Here is a 17,652-nt window from a genome sequence, read left to right as displayed (position 1 = left end):
CCATCTGACCAATCATAGCAAACTAGTGTCATCTGACCAATCAGAGCAGGCTAGTCTCATCTTACCAATCAGAGTAGACTTGGGATATCTGACTAATCAGAACAGCCTAGTGTCATCTGGCTAATCAGAACAGACTAGTCTCATCTGACCAATCAGAGGAAACTTGTGATATCTGACCAATCAGAAGATACTTAAGATATCTGACCAAATCAGAACAGCTGATTGTCAGCTGACCAATCAGAGCAGACTAGTCTCATCTAAGCAATCAGAGTAAACTGGTGCCATCTGATCAATCAGAGTAGACAAGTACCACCTGACCAATCAGAGCAGAGTATGCTTCCTAAGAAGGCGGGTTTAGAGCAACCAGATCGTTGAACCAAACATTTCAGAGACTGTACACTTCTAAATTAAAGTGATTTTGATCTTGAATACACATAAAACTATTCTAGAAGAGTCCCAAAATAAAACAAATACATTTTAAATAGCACAGGGACACGGAAGACTAATTGTGAAAAGCGTTATACAAATAAACTTGAATTGAATGTTTTTTACACTGATTCTTTAGCATCAACACTAAATGCAAGACTCATTACTTCATTAATGGATATTTTTAGGGTAGTTTACTTCTTTACCAGTAATTTGGCCATTTTTATGATGACTTTCTTTGACAAAAGCACACATCATCTTTAATAACTCGTACTAGCTCAATCTAAGGTGGACAGTTGTTTTTATAATAGTGTATAGTCGGTCATTACAGCAGGTTGTACACACAGTTGCATTCTTCTCACCAACGCAGTCGTATTTTCCATTGATGTATTTGAGGTCGTATCCTGGCTGACACTTGCAGTAGTAGCTGCCGAATGTGTTTGTGCACTGCCGGTTAAACGGACACTGGTTTTTCCCAGTCGCACATTCATCAATGTCTGCGAAAGAGAAAGAGGACAACAAGAAGAGTGCATGGAGAACATTCACTGTTATTAGATCACAGAGCTTGATATGACCAATGAGTTCAGAGTTTTTTTTGTTCTTGTTTACTAGCTGGGAGGCACTGTGGCTCAGTGGTTTGCACTGTGGCCTCACAGCAAGAAGGTTGCTGATTCGAGTTTCAGCTGGGTAAGTTGGCGATTCTGTGTGGAGTTTGCATGTTCTCCCAGTGTTGCCATGGGTTTCCTCCTGGTGCTCCGGTTTCCCCCACAGTCCAAACACATGTGCCATAGGGAAATTGATTAACTAAATTGGCCGTAGTGTATTAGTGTGTGTGTGAAAGAGTGCCCTATCATACACTTGGCACAATGTGGCGCAAGGCACAACGCAATAGTTGTTTGCTAGTTTCAGCTTGGCGCAAGAGTCGTTTTGATGTTTTCCGCCACGCTGTTTAAATAGCAAATGCATTTGCGCTCATATGTGCGCTCATTCCACTGTGCCTCTGGGCCCGTTTTTTTTTAAAAGGTTTAATCCGGATAAAATTGATACGGATTTAGTAATCCTGTTTTTGCGATTCGTGATCACGTAATCCAGTTTACTTTTTGAGCCAGTTTTTCAAAGCAACATTGGATTGGATCAATCTGATCCGGATAGGAACTTTTTAGGACCACTAAATCTGGATTACCAGTGCTCAATCACAATGTAGATGGATAGATAGGCCTATGTAAAGAGCAACAAGTAGAATAGCCAGTGTGGGGTCAATATAACTTTATTTTTATTTGAAATGAAAACTAAGAACATTTTATAAACAATAAAATAATTATAATAATAAATAATAAAAGCAAGAAAAACCCCACTCCATCCTCTTCCAGCAGTCCGCTCATCTGAGACCTACAACACTGTACATTGAGGATATTTATAATAAGTTTCAAATATAGATGTATTGAATAAAAAAAGACAATGTTGAAACCTCCACAATAATGTCAGACTTCCTCATCTGATGTGGAGGGAGCAGCTTGTCTGAGCGTATTCTTTAGGAGGCAGATCTCAAGTGTGGTCTTGGTTTGCTGCAGTTTGGTCAGAGTCAGTTGTTCCTCTGCCAGATAAAGCTGAACTTCTGCCCTTTCAGTCTCTTTTTGCAATTGTTCAAAGTGATTTCAAAAATCAGGCATTGCCATTCTTTGCATTTTTTTTGTTATTCTCTAATCATTGCATGCATCACTAATAAATATTCTAAACACAAAAATATTTTCCATTGTGATGAATATGTGTGTGTGTGTGTGTATCTATATATATGTATATATATATATATATATATATATATATATATATATATATATATATATATATATATATATATATATATATATATATTCCTTGGACTATATATCAATTAGTAACATAATAAAATGTATTGTTTTTGGTAAATTTTGACAGCTGTTTGGGGGATTATTTTATGAGGCCAAACTCTTTCTACTTTGCTGTAGGCCTATACTGAAAGGCTGAATACGTTAAAGCCTATAATCACTATAGCCTGACAGATGAACAAATAAAATTAAAACCTTATGAATAAATTGTATATCTCGTAAGATACTGCATGATCCAAATGTAGTTTTATTTAATAATTTTTTGAAGTTTTCATCACATTTTGGGCATGAAATCCACGCTAAATCCACCCTTCTGATGGGATCAGTTTAATCCAGGTTTTTTGGATCAAAGTGATCCAAATCCTACAAAAAAGGTCTGAAAAACCCAAACTAAAGGTTTGATCCGGATCAAAACAAAGATTGGATTATGTGATCTAATCCGATTACGTAATCCGTTTTTTCTTTTGAAAAACCCATTTTCAAGATTTGATCCAATCCCTTATCCAAAATCCTAGTGGATTACTTTTGAAAAACTGGGCCCTGATGAATAAAGGGACTAAGCTAGGGGTGTCCAAACTCGGTCCAGGAGGGCCCGTGTCCTGCATAGTTTAGCTCCAACCTCCTTCAACACACCTCCCTGGAAGTTTCTAGTATACCTAGAAAGAGCTTGATTAGCTGGTTCAGGTGTGTTTAATTGGGGTTGAAGCTAAAAGATAAAGGACACCGGACCTTCAGGACCGAGTTTGGACACCCTTGGACTAAGCTGAAGGAGATCAATGAATGAATGAATGAATGTTTTCATTTCAGTTCTCACCCTCGCAGGTCTTTCCATCAGACCCGAGCTGAAGGCCAGGGGATGGACAGAGACAGCGAACCTCAGACTGCACCTCCTCACAGCCGTACTGACAGTGAGCCAGAGAGCACGTCCTGGAGTCTGCAATGACAGACAGACAGGCAGACAGACAGACAGACAGACAGACAGACAGACAGACAGACAGACAGATAGACAGACAGACAGACAGACACACACAGTGTAACAGCTCATTAGGGCTGTACAGTTTCAATTCAAAACAATGCAATACAATTTCAACACATGGCCTAAATAGCTCTATATGGTAAGAATTCAGGTGCAGAATTTAAATAAACAGATGTGACACAACCAACCCAAGCTCATTCTGAAAAAGTAGTCCCGCGGACGTTTCTGGAGGCCGTGATTTATGTAGCCGGAGGTATGTATGGCTGCATTTCATTTGATTAGGCCAGTGGTCACCAAACTAATCAAGGTCTTATTAGGTATACTTGAAACATCCAGGCAGGTGTGTTGAGGCAAGTTGGAGCTAAACCCTGCAGGGACACCGGCCCTCCAGGACTGAGATTGGTCACCCCTGGATTAAGCAAACACTACGGGGCGGTATGTGTCCTTTTCGCGCTCGCCGGCTGACTGCTTACCTCCGTGTGGAAGGCTTTCCCACCTCTACAAGTTTGTCAAGTTAGCTCGTCGTGTACGTCGGTGGACTTGAGATGTAGAGAGGAGCTAACAACGATGACCGGGTTCGAGTCCAGGGAAGAGCGGTTCCAGAAATCAGGTAAGATTTCGAAGAAAGACTTTTTTGGACAGAATCCAAAAGATAAAGTGAACAAGTTCATAACAGGGTGAGAATGTGGTGAAATCCGAAAACGTGGTAAAAATCAGACGAGGGCTTTTCTTTTTCTGGACGGCTTTTGTAAATCGTTGCTTGGGTTTAGGGAAGCAATCGGGCGGGCGGGTCAATCGGTAAAACCGGTTGGGTTTAGGGAAGAAGGAGGAGGAGGGTGGGTCGGCCGATTGGCCTGTCGCCCAGTCAATCATTTAGTCAGTCGGACAGACAGTCACCTGACAGCGGCTTACGATGGGTTTATGCGAGAACAGCGCGGGCATGAACGGCACTCGCGAGAGATGTTGGAGATGTGAAAAAGCACACACAGCGGCCCCAAATTCGCGCAACAAAACTGCACAAATACATACCTCCCGGGACGTATTTCGCGGCCTCCAGATATGTCCATGGGACTACGTTTTCAGAATGAGCCTGGGTTGGAAATAGCACTGCATAATCTTCGTTGTGTGAATAAGTTGATAAAATATTTTAGATTAAAGTTACAAATATCATTATTCCTTGTGCCTGGATGCTTTAAACTCTCTCAGTATGCAGTCACAGGCCTTAAAAACACTTGCAAATGACAAAGATTTGCTCCTTTATCTCATGTTTTTACAGATCTCATGTTTCTGAACTGTGGCTCCTGGTCAACTATAATGGCTATTCAACATTGCAGATCCTGAGATGTGACTATTGCGGATGCACACATTGTAATATCCATGCTGAAACGATATATTGTGTATGTAAACATTCCTCTGTTTCCCAGAGATGGGTTGCGGCTGAAAGGGCATCCGCTCGTAAAAAACGTGCTGGATAAGTTGGAGGTTCATCCTGCTGTGGCGACCCCGGATTAATAAAGGGACTAAACCGAAAATGAATGAATAAGTGAACATTTCTCTGGATATATCGTGGTCACTCACTTGCACAGGATCCATCAGGCATTAGCATGTAGCCGTTTAAGCAGTAGCACATATAGCTGCCGAATGTGTTCATACAGCGATGCTCACAGGGACGAGGCTTCAGACCACACTCATTCAGATCTGAAGGAGAGAGAGAGTGAGAGAGAGTGTATTTTAAAATCCTTCCGTGTTTTATAACATTTAAAATACACAATTAACAAATGTACATTTCAGTCACAGACATTTTGCAAAAATGATCTCTCCATGTTTAACAGAGCGTAGCGTTTCTTTATTATTACACATTATCATTACATCCCGTTTCTCAAATCACAACACACAAACACTTTAATAAGCATGTACTCATAGACATCGCTATAATGCAGGTTAACTATGTCTGTATAATAGCTTTTTATTTGATGGCAGCAAGGTAGCTTAGTGGTTAGCACTTTGGCCGCACAGCAAGAAGGTTGCTGGTTCGAGTGCCTGCTTGGTCAGTTGTCATTTCTGTGTGGAGTTTGCATGTTCTCCCCGTGTTGGTGTGGGTTTCCTCTGGGTGCTCCGGTTTCCCCCACAGCCCAAACACATGCGCTATAGGGGAATTGATTAACTAAATTGGCCGTAGTGTATGAGTGTGTGAATGAGTGTGTCTGGGTGTTTCCCAGTACCAGGTTGCAGCTGGAAGGGCATCCGCTGCGCAAAACATATCCTGGATAAGTTGGTGGTTCATTCCGCTGTGGCGACGCTGGATTAATAAAGGGACTAAGCCGAAAAGAAAATGAATGAATTATTACTATGGTAGTAAATGTCGGCTGCACTGTGGCGCAGTAGGTAGTGCTGTCGGCTCACAGCAAGAAGGTTGCTGGTTCGAGTCTCAGCTGGGTCAGTTGGCATTTCTGTGTGGAGTTTGCATGTTCTCCCCGTGTTGGTGTGGGTTTCTTTCGGGTGCTCTGGTTTCCCCCACATCCAAACACATGCGCAATAGAGGAATTGGGTAATCTAATTTGTGCATAGTGAATGAGTGTGTATGGGTGTTTCCCAGTGATGGGTTGCAGCTGGAAGGGCATCCGCTGCGTAAAACATATGCTGGAATAGTTGGTGGTTCATTCCGCTGTGGTGACCCCTGATTAAAAAAAGCGACTAAGCCGGATAGAAAATAAATGAATGAATACTATGGAAGTCAATGGCTACCAGTTTGCAACATTCTTCAAAATATCTTCTCCCGTGTTCAACAGAAGAAAGAATCAGGTTTGTGAATGGTGAGTAAATAAAAAAATAAATTGGGTGAACTACCACTTTAATGCCTTTTAACCTGTCCTGTATGTCCATAAACACTGTAAAAAATATTTGTAAATGATCAGTTTTCCGTGTTTCGTGATTCATGTTTTTATTCAAAGTATCATTTTGATTTTTGATCATTTACAAATATTTTTACAGTGTTTATAGACATACAGAACAGATTAAAAGGCATTAAAATGATAGATCACCCAAAGTTTTTGAGCATTCACAAACCTGATTCTTTTGTTGAACATGGAAAAAAAGATATTTTGAAGAATGTTGGAAACTGGTAGCCATTGACTTCCATAGTATTCATTCATTCATTCGTTCGTTCATTCATTTATTCATTCGTTCGTTCGTTTGTACGTTCGTTCATTCATTCATTCATTCATTTTCTATCCGGCTTAGTCAATTTTTTAATCAAAGCTCCTGAAAGCAAAGAAGACCATGTACTTTAGGATTGGCCAACCCAGTCACCAGACATGAACATTATTGAGCATGTCTGGGGTAAGATGAAGGTTGAGCCATTCATCTATCTTTGCCATCTTTGCCGTTATCTTTGCCATTCCAGATGACTTTATTAATCAGTGATGTGAGTCTGTCAGAGATGTATGGATGCAGTCCTCCAAGCTCATGATGGAGTCAGACACAATATTCATTCTGTCTCCACTGCAGCAGGACTTTATATTCTATACTGGACATTATTTCTGTTCAGTGATGACACTTTTGTCTAAGCAAAGTCAGACCTTACCATTCACACGGGGCGTCAGCGTCAACGCTTTCCATTCTCTTTAAATGGGTGACGTCAGGCGTTGCCGAACTGCATTGTGGATCCATCAGCGCCGCTTCAGTGGCGTTGCTCGCTGCAGAAGTTGGGACTAGCTTAACTTTTCAAGCGCCGACGGAAGCTTCAGCCAATCAGATCGCTTTATGCAAATACACCAGATTAGACAGTGGCCTATTGCTGACAAATTTCATTGGCTGACGCTGCTATGACGATCGCATCAGCCCCAACTTCAGACACGCCCTCTGTCAAGCGTTGATGCTGAAGCCCCTTGTGAATAGGATGTTACTGTGCTAATATTGCCACTGGAGTCAGCTTCCATAAATGATCAGATGTGCTCCAACATTAGGCACATTCACATCCAGACTGAAACACATCTGTTTAGCTGTGCCTTTACTGAATGAGCACTGTGACACCTCCTAAATAAACACTTGTGCATCACTAAATACAGAATCTGTTCATCAACCCATATGTTTTACAGTGCAGTGTCTAATAGCGTATATTGTAAATAAATAAACAGTTGAGACACACAAACCTTGGCTGCAGGTCTTTCCAGTGTATCCAGGAAAACACTTGCATTTGTTGGGGCCGACACACTCGCCGTGTTTGCAGCCCAGATCACACTGAGCTGGAAAAACATGCCGAAATATTAATGAAGAAAACAGCGGAGGTCAAATCTGTTCACAAAACCACACACGTCTGGAAAACAACGGCAGCTCATGTCCCACAATCCCCCTCAGAGCTCAGACCGCAGAACAAGCAATGTGTATCAGAAAAGTTTGTGGATGGAAAGTAAAGCCCAGTGTTTCCATGTTTTGAATGAAAATAGGGTATATTCACAGCTAGTGTTTTTCCCCTAGTGATAAACTTCTGGTGAACGGATAATGTGAATATCTTCAATTTGATAAGGTTTCTTTCAAAGCGTCGATGTTGTACTGTAATTAAAATGCAATCAGTTAAACAGACTTCAGCATTTATTTAGTTGTTCAAGTGTAAAACGAAATGAAAAGTAGTATGTAGTGTAGGTTCCCAGCTAGCAAAATTCATGTGGCTCAAATCCAGCCCGCACCAGACACTTACATCCGGCCCACAAACTACATGGAATGGTGGCACTTGGGCGATCCGCTCCTTTTTGCCAGATCTGTGCCACAATCAAGCCATACCAATACCTCATATCAGCCAGAATTTAACCAAATTAACCAGAACTGACCCTATTCTGGGCCACAGTTTGCTTTTATTCTGTCCCAGATCCGGCCCACACCAGACACTTACATCTGGACCACATACTTAATAGAATGATGGATCTAGAGCAGTCTGCTCCTGTTTGTCAGATCTGGGCCACCAATAAGCCAAAGCAGTACCACATATTGGCCAGAATTCAGCCAAATGAACCTGAACTGACCCTATTCTGGGCCACAGTTTGCTTTTATTCTGTCCCTGATCCGGCCCGCACCAGACACTTACATCCGGGCCACATACCGCATGGAATGATGGCACTAGAGCGGTCCGCTCCTGTTTGTCAGATCTGGGCCACCAATAAGCCAAAGCAGTACCTTGTATTGGCCAGATTTCAACCAAATGAACCAGAACTGACCCTATTCTGGGCCACAGTTTGCTTTTGTTCTGGTCCAGATCCGGCCCACGTCATACACTTACATCTGGACCACATACTGAATAGAATGATGGCTCTAGGCTGGTCCGCTCCTGTTTGTCAGATCTGGGCCACCAATAAGCCAAAGCAGTACCACATATTGGCCAGAATTCAACCAAATGAACCTGAACTGACCCTATTCTGGGCCACAGTTTGCTTTTGTTCTGGCCCAGATCCGGCCCGCACCAGACACTTACATCCGGGCCACATACCGCATGGAATAATGGCACTTGGGCGGTCCGCTCCTGTTTGCCAGATCTGGGCCACAATCAAGCCATATCAATACCTCATATCAGCCAGAATTTAACCAAATTAATCAGAACTGACCCTATTCTGGGCCACAGTTTGCTTTTATTCTGTCCCAGATCTGGCCCACACCATACACTTACATCTGGACCACATACTGAATGAAATGATGGCTCTAGAGCGGTCTGTTCCTGTTTGTCAGATCTGGCCCACCAATAAGCCAAAGCAGTACCACGTATTGGCCAGAATTCAACCAAATGAACCAGATCTGACCCTATTCTGGGCCACAGTTTGCTTTTTTTCTGTCCCAGATCCGGCCCACAACAGACACTTACATCTGGACTGGACCACATGCTGATTGGAATGATGGCAGTTGATTGGCAATGATGGCTTAGATTCAGATTACATTATGCCATAAGTGCCAAATTGTTGCCTTAAATGGCCCATTTATTTGCTATTGTACATGGGGGCCACTTCCCTAGTAGCAAAGAATTCTGGCCCAGATTTGGCAAAAAGCTGGCACAGCAGGCATTCATCCACCACTGACATACAGCATGTGGGCCAAACATGGCCCGGGTTTGGCAGAGGTGGCACCGTCTTTAAGGCGGCACACAAGATTTGGGCCAGATGAAAAACGTAGTATTTGGCGCAGATTTAAAAATTTGATAAGTGGGCCATGTGAGTTTGGCTAGTCTTGACCCACATTTAAAATACACCAAAATAATTTTTGAGTAAAGAAAAAAAAAAAATCTACCAATCAGGTCACTTTGAGAAAAAGCGTGCCCATAGTGTGCCTAAAGCGCATCACTCCATAGGTTTATCAATTTCATTGCAACCGTGACACACCAACCTATCTGGCCCAGTTCAGGCCCAGTTATGAGTTATTAACTTGGCTGAGACTTGGCCCAGATATGGTCCGTGTTTGGCCCTTGTCTGGAAGCCAGATTTGGTCCAGTCATGTACCGTAATTCACTGCAGCATGTGGGCCAAGCAAAACCTGATTGTGTGGGCCAGAGCTGGGCCAGAGAAATTTTGCTTTGTGGGTTCAGGCTCACTGAATGAATACCACCAGTGCTGCATGACTGCCTAAAGTGGCCCACATTCATATGCTATCTGGGTTAACTGTGCTTGATTTAAACTTTCATTTGTCAACAATTCAGTGTTTTTCTGTCAGTATGGGCTGCTGTGTGTACAAAATAATTAACTAAAATAATTAGCAAACAGCGGCAATATAACAAAGAGTCAAAAATTTAAGGGAATCTGAATATATATATATATACACACACACAGAAAAAGGAGATTCACTAAATGTAATAGCAATCTTATTGTAGATCTGCTTTTATCTGCTAAATCACCTTCACATTGTCCTTTAGTGTTTTTCTTCCAGCCGTAGCAGCACTCCAACCGGCTGCCGTATCGACACACACCCAGCCCACTCATGACGGAGATCTGCCGCCGCTGTCTGTGGGGGAAACAATAAGGACACCCTCAGTTTAACACACCGATGGGGGATTTATAGTAATGCATTTAGATGAAATATAAATAAATACTAATATTAAGATGTAGACCATGCTTCACTTTTTGTGTCATGTGTTTGTATGTGTGCGTGTTTGTGTATGCATGGCTGTCCATGCATGTGCTTGTGTGTGAGTGTGTGTTTGTCTGTCTGCATTTTAATTGTGTGTGTGAACAGAGAAATAGATCTCAGGTTGTTTCAGGTGAAAAATGAGGCATAATTAGAAGGTAAACGTAGTCCTTACGGTGACCTTTGACCCTTTGGGGTTAACTGCAGTTGCTTTACGGCTCTTTAAGTGTTTAACAGACACTCTTACAGGAACCAATAAAATCTCCCGCAGCACATTTCTGCTATAATTACACCTCGTACTATTCATGGCCATCACACTTCAGCAGGAGCTTCTTTAAGACAGCGCTGAGGGTTTAGTGTGTCGCTGAGAGCAAGCACAGGTTTATATATATAAAATAGCCAATGAACACTTCACACCATCCATAGAGAAATATGATATATGGCAATATACGCAAATCACATGTATGTCTTGTGTAAAAATACATGTCTTTTATATACATGCAGTGCTCAGCAAAGCTAGCGAGTAAAGGACATAAATAAAATTAGACTAAAAGGCAGCCCTTGTCATCAAAACAACATCATAAACATCAATAAAACACAACAAATATGCCTAATGACATATGTTGATTTATTTTTTTGTTGATTTCCTTAATGTCGAAGCTAAAACAAACTGAGATCAAACATTAGCTTCAAAACAATACCTAAAACATACATGAAATGACTGTCATCTAATTGATTTTTGATGCCAATGTTCGATATTATCTTGATGTAGTTTTGACATCAGGGTGGTAAATTCATAGTAGGGATATCATAAATATGTACATTAGATATCTCATACAGGCCCTGAGCATGCATCAATACCGCCACCATATTGGTACAGGGCTTCCATGACAAAACTCATCAGCATTCAAGACTAATGCCAGTCTGAAGATGCTGGACTTTTGCGCTGCGTACAGGTGTAGTAATGAGCAAACAAATAATACCAAGTAAAAAGGCAGAACATTTCAAAGGTAAGATTTAGTTTTTTAAAGATCTGTGCTGGTATGTTGGATTGAATTTGCCAACAAGCATAGAGATATACATTAGATGTGGCCGGGCCTATTGTTGTCTATTGGACGGAATGCATCAATAGCGCCGCCATCTTGCTACAGGGTAGGGCTCCTTTGAAATGAATGCAGGACCAAGGTACAGTGGAGGACTGTGGCCATCCAAAGCCAGAGATATACACATATACACATATATCTATGATCGGGAGTTTTCCTGGATGTTAGTATGTACATTTTTTTTTGTAATTACAAAAATTATAATTTTACATCACTTTTCTACATTGATGGATCAGTGACCGCATGGGCATTCCTGACAAAAAGCTTGTGTTTGTGTGTATGGAAATGTACTATTCACCCTCCCTGTTAAATCTGATCTAATAATGTCCTGAAACACAGCTCCTCTCCTGCTTTCACTTCTCATACTGACGGAGGGAGCGATTCGTTTAAGAATGAATCCCCCGAACGACTCTTTCACTAACGTTAGCCGACAATAATACAAGTTTCTGGCAGCGCAGCATCTCGTTGTCATATTTCTTTTGCATTGTTTGCTGACTTTATTCAACAAAACTAGCATAAGCCGAGTGTTTAGTGCGAGTTGGAGCTGCTTTGCCGTATGCTGAATGCAGTGACTGTCATCATCAATAACGTTACCTGAGTAGCACAAAAGTTCACAACAAACAAAAACAGAAAAAAACGTAATATTACCTATGAAATGTTCTGCCTTTGTGCTTTGTTTTCTTTGTTTGCTCGTTACTACACCCGTAGACAGCGCTAAAGTCCCGCATCTTCACGTAATAACTGTGTTGACTAGTGCGGTTGAATGACATTTGTCCTGGGAGCACTGTACCAATGTGGCGGCACTATTGATGCATGCTCAGGGTCCCTATGCGATATCTAGTGTATATATCTATGGCCAACAAGCAGTGTTATTGATGATAATACAGTCGCTTACTGCACTGGCCATAAGGCAAAGTAACACCAACTTGCACTATAATACTAGGCTTATGCTAGATTTGTTGAAGAAAACCAGCAAAAATGTAAATGAAATATGACAACAAGTAACGACTAGATTTTAAAGTAACATAACAGTGCCAGTGCCTTGATGTGCATACTGTCCACCCTTAATTATTGAAGATTATAACTTTTATATACCATTTAGATCAGAGAGGTGTACATGCACAATGAGGTGCAGGGATATCTATGGTTGAGTGTTTCACAAACGAATCGTTAGCTTTCATTTATTTCCTCAACATTCTACACACAATCCTCCACAATGACATTGTGAAAACAGAGTTTTTGAAAGTGTTGCAAATTTAATAAAAATATAAAAGCTGTAAAATAAAGATGTACATCAGTCTTCACAGGCTTTGCTCAATACTGTGTTGATGCACCTTTGGCAGTGATACCAGCCTCAAGTCTTCTTGAATATGACGCCACAAGCTTGGCACACCTGTCTTTGGGAATTTTTGCCCCATTCCTCTTTGCAGGACCTCTCAAGCTCTATCAGGTTGGATGGGAAGCAATGGTGTACAGATCTCTTCAGAAATGTTCAATAGAATTTAGATCTGGGCTCTGGCTGGGCCCCGTCGCCCTGGTCAGTTCCTCTCTACGCCTCAACTCCGCCGACATACACGGCGAGCTAACTGGACAAACTGGTTGCGGCGGGAAAGCCCTCCACACGGAGGTAAGCGTTCAGCCGGTAAGCGCCAAAAAGAACGGCATCATACCGCCCTGTAGTGTTCGCTTCATCAAATGAAATGCAGCTATATGTACCTCCGGCTACATAATTCACAGTCTCCAGAAACGTTCGCGGGACTACGTTTTCAGAATGAGCCTGTGTTGTGCAAAACAAATTAACACATGCAAATAGCCCGGGACACAACAGATAATGTTTTAAAGGAACCCAGAAATGTGATAGCTGCTTCTCACTTAGGGCTGTTGTTTATGCTAATGAGGAAGAGATGGGCACTAGTGGGCGGGGCTTTCCCCCTCTGATGACACATACAAAGGGAGAATGTCAATCAAAGTGTTTCATTCATCAAGTCTGATTATAACAAACACAATTAATTCATGTTTATCATTAGAGGCTGGAGATATTCACACAATGCTGACACACAACTGGATATACACCCCTTTATAAAAGTCATTTTTGCATATTAGGTGCCCTTTAAATAATAAAAAAAAATACATATATATATATACATATATATATATATATATATATATATATATATATATATATATATATATATATATATATATATATATATATATATATATAAACTGCATTGATCAGCATTTGTGAACGCATTGATCCAGATGTCTGTAATTCTGCGCGCTCCTCATGCTAGTCTCTAAATCTGTCCCGGGCTCCAGAGGGACGCGGTGAATCCGTGAACCGACTGAAATACACCCAGCAAATGGAGCCGCTCATGTGAACAGGTGGCAGACGCTCATTACAGACAGAATTAGCTGCTCATCAGAACACTTTACAAAACAACACCAGCATTTGCACAAGCACTGAAGCTCACAGCCACAAATCAACAGCTATTACATCTCATTTCCATCAGCTATTTAAATAATTGTGTTTTGATTCGACACTCTAATTTAAATAATTTACTGACACTTTTAAAGGGGAGCTATTATGCCCTTATAACAAGATGTAAAATAAGAGTCTGATGTTTCTAGAGCATGTAAAGTGAAGTTTCAGCTCAAAATAACACACAAATAATGTTCCACTAACTCTTTGAAACTGACCCTTTTAGGCATTGATCCTAATAGTGATGTTTTGGTGACTGTCGCTTTAAATGCAAATGAAGGCGGAGCTATAAATGTCCATGCATCACCATAGTGGCAGATGTTAAGCAGCACTAGCTTCATTATCAGTGCTCTATCTATCTATCTATCTATCTATCTATCTATCTATCTATCTATCTATCTATCTATCTATCTATCTATCTATCTATCTATCTATCTATCTATCTATCTATCTATCTCTCTATCATCTATCTATCTATCTATCTATCTATCTATCTATCTATCTATCTATCTATCTATCTATCTATCTATCTATCTATCTATCTATCTATCTATCTATCTATCCCTCCATCCAATTCTATCCATCATTCTATTGTTCTACCCATCGTTCTGTCCGTCATTCTATTGTTCCATACATCATTCTGTCATTCTATCCTTCGATCCATCATTCAATCTTTCCATCCATTGCTCTATCCATCATTCTGTTGTTACATCCATTGTTCTATCATTGTATTGTTCTATCCATCTCTCCATCCACCGTTCTATCATTGTATTGTTCAATCCATCTCTCTATTTATTTCTCTATCCTTCGATCCATCATTCTATCTTTCTATCCATTGCTCTATCCATCATTCTGTTGTTCCATCCATTGCTTTAGCTATCATTCTATCCATTGTCTATCCATCGTTCTATCATTCTGTCCATCTTCTATCCATCTATCAGTTGTTCTATCTATCATTTTGTCCATCGTTCTATCATTGTATCGTTCTATCTATCTCTCCATCCATCGTTCTATCATTGTATTGTTCTGTCCATCTCTCTATTTATTGTTCTATCATTTTATCCATCGTTCTATACATCATTTTTTTCATTCTATCCATCGTTCTATCCATTGTTCTATCCATCATTCTATCATTCTATCCATCATTATATCTATCGTTCTTTCATTCTATTTATTGTTTTGTTCACTGTTCTATCGCTCTATCAATCATTCTATCAATTCTTTCCAACGTTCTACCTTTCTATCCATCATTCATTCCATCATTATATTGTTCTGTCCATCGTTCTATATTCCATCCATTGTTCTGATGTTGTATTAACTGTTCTATGTTTTACGCTGCAAATGCCCTTCCAGCTGCAACCCAGCACTGAAAAACACCCATACACACTCATACACTACGGCCTATTTAGTTCATCAATTCCCCTAGACCACATGTTTTTTTTAGACTTGTGGAGAAAACTGGAGCACCCAGAGAAAACCCATGCCAACATGGGGAGAACATGCAAACTCCACACAGAAACGAAGACTGACCCAGCCGGGACTCGAACCAGTGAATTTCTTGCAAAATAATATGATGCCCCAATAAAAGTTATTAGTAGTAGTAGTAGTAGTAGTATGCAATCAGCATGGCTAAATAATTAGTGAAAATCAAACTTGCAACCATGAAAGAAGCATGAGCATCTTTTCATGTACAGTTTCTTTTCAAGGTAATATCTATGCTTTTCTTTCTACAAGTAATTCAAATAAGCAAGACTTTTTTAAAAAGCAAATTAATATAAAATCCCATTAAAAAATCCCAATAATCTTACATTTATTGTACAAAAAGCCTGCACTGAAATGTCACAGATGCTCATGTTAACTAAAAAAAAAAAACATACAGAGATGGTCATTTACATATGCAAATTCAATATATTTGAACTTATATAATATAATAATACATCTTAGAATATATTTTAGTATTTACAAAAAAACATTTATAATATATTTTAGCATTTACAATATTTTTTGAATGTATTTTATATATTTATAATATCTTTCTGCAGTATTTTAAAACACACTGCATGCTGCATTTGCACATACAGTATATTTGACAGTTTATAGACTGTATGTGCAATCCTAACATACATTTTTTTGTGAAATGTTTTGAAATACCTTGCCTTTTTTGCAATATCATGAAATTTATGTTGCATAAATGCATGTGAAATTAAAACAAGAACTTTTATGTCATAATAGTGATTGGCATACATCAGATCTCTACTGTTTTCTACTGGGAGTTTAAATAGTTACAGCAACGTAATGACAGAGCAAACACTAACAAACAACATTTTCTCCACAATAGAGTCTGTTTGGTGTTAAAATGAGAGGGTGATTTACCTGTGATCTGCAGTTCCTAGTGTAAAAGACAGCAGGAGTGAGAGAGCGCTGATCCACGTCAGATGTTTCATGGTTTAAAACAAATCCTCTTGAATTCTGTGCTGCTGGGGTTTCTCTTCACTTTGCTTTTCTTCCTCCTGTGATTCCAGCAAGAGTTGAAGAAAAAAACTCTGCAGCGTCTCTCTCTCTCTCTCTCTCTCTCTCTCTCTCTCTCTCCTCTCTCTCTCTCTCTCTCTCTCTCTCTCTCTCTCTCTCTCTCTTTCTCTCTCTCTGTCTCTCTCTCTCTCTCTCTCTCTCTCTCTCTCTTCTCTCTCTCTCTCTCTGCTCTGTCTCTCTCTCTCTCTCTCTCTCTCTCTCTCTCTCTCTCTCTCTCTCTCTCTCTCTCTCTCTCTCCCTCCCTCTCTCTCTCTCTGTCTCTCTCTCTCTCTCTCTCTCTCTCTCTCTCTCTCTMTCTCTCTCTCTCTCTCTCTCTCTCTCTCTCTCTCTCTCTCTCTCTCTCTCTCTCTCTCTCTCTCTCTCTCTCTCTCATATCTTTAGCCAAGAAAGGTTTATTTATGGTTCTAAGTATCGGTATAAAACATGGAAGGTTAATGTTTTTAAAATATGTTGTACAGACAAGCAGAATTGAGAATGGTTAAAAAGCAAAGCTGAAATTTCAGGGGAAGGTTTTACCAGTATTGTTACTTATTAAATGTACAGGACAATGGGAACCATTTAAAGAACTTTGGCGTAAAAAAAAAAAAAAAAAAAAAAAATATATATATATATATATATATATATGTGGGTAACACTTTACAATAAGGTTCATTAGTTAATGCATTTACTAACATGAACTAATCATGAACAACACATATTTCTTGATTCAGTTTCAAATAACATGAATTAATCATTTAACATACGTAAACTTGATTTGTTCTTTTCAATCTGACAAATTTTTATTTTGTAAATCCAATACATGCCTAGTTGATTTTTTAAAATGTAGTATGCCTTGATTCAGTAGATAGCAGAACTATGGGGGCCACATAAAATATCCTAAGTTGAGTAGGGTTCTGCTTTTTAGGAGAGTGATTAATCGCCTCTGTTTAATGACCAAGACTGACAAGCTTGTGCTTAAGAGATTGTATACTCGGCTGGTACAAGACTCAGGATGCTATAGGAATCGGAACAAAAGAATAATATATAATACCAAATCAAAGAGAATATTCAATCATAATTTAAAGTAATGCTAAAGGAAACAAAATAATCTTATCAATGTTTTATAAATGGAGTCAGATAAAACGAGAATAAATATATTAATATTCTGGTAACACTTTACAATAAGGTTCATTA

General features: G+C 39.9%; 1 protein-coding gene across 4 annotated transcripts in view; it reads right to left on the bottom strand.

The window, feature by feature from the left end:
• The window catches only part of egfl6 (EGF-like-domain, multiple 6), a 40,679-nt gene extending 24,186 nt beyond the window's left edge, over positions 1-16,493 (bottom strand). The window contains exons 1-6 of one of the 4 annotated variants that reach the window (NM_001002457.2): positions 16,324-16,493; positions 10,136-10,242; positions 7,419-7,511; positions 4,846-4,965; positions 3,106-3,225; positions 789-923 (exon numbers count right to left, since the gene is read on the bottom strand). In NM_001002457.2, the coding sequence (NP_001002457.2) occupies positions 789-923; positions 3,106-3,225; positions 4,846-4,965; positions 7,419-7,511; positions 10,136-10,242; positions 16,324-16,394 (646 nt within the window). In that variant the 5' untranslated portion in view covers positions 16,395-16,493. Of the gene's footprint in view, positions 1-788; positions 1,427-2,830; positions 3,226-4,845; positions 4,966-7,418; positions 7,512-10,135; positions 10,248-16,323 lie in introns of those variants that run through there. The other 3 variants (XM_073911813.1, XM_073911812.1, NM_001430942.1) reach the window with 3 other exon arrangements.
• Positions 16,494-17,652: the final 1,159 nt, after the last annotated feature.

The sequence above is a fragment of the Danio rerio genome, chromosome 9 (assembly GCF_049306965.1).
Source record: "Danio rerio strain Tuebingen ecotype United States chromosome 9, GRCz12tu, whole genome shotgun sequence".
Taxonomy (NCBI): Eukaryota; Metazoa; Chordata; class Actinopteri; order Cypriniformes; family Danionidae; genus Danio; species Danio rerio.
The sequence above is the reverse complement of the archived record's forward strand: the minus strand, read 5'-3'. Positions and strand labels throughout refer to the sequence as shown.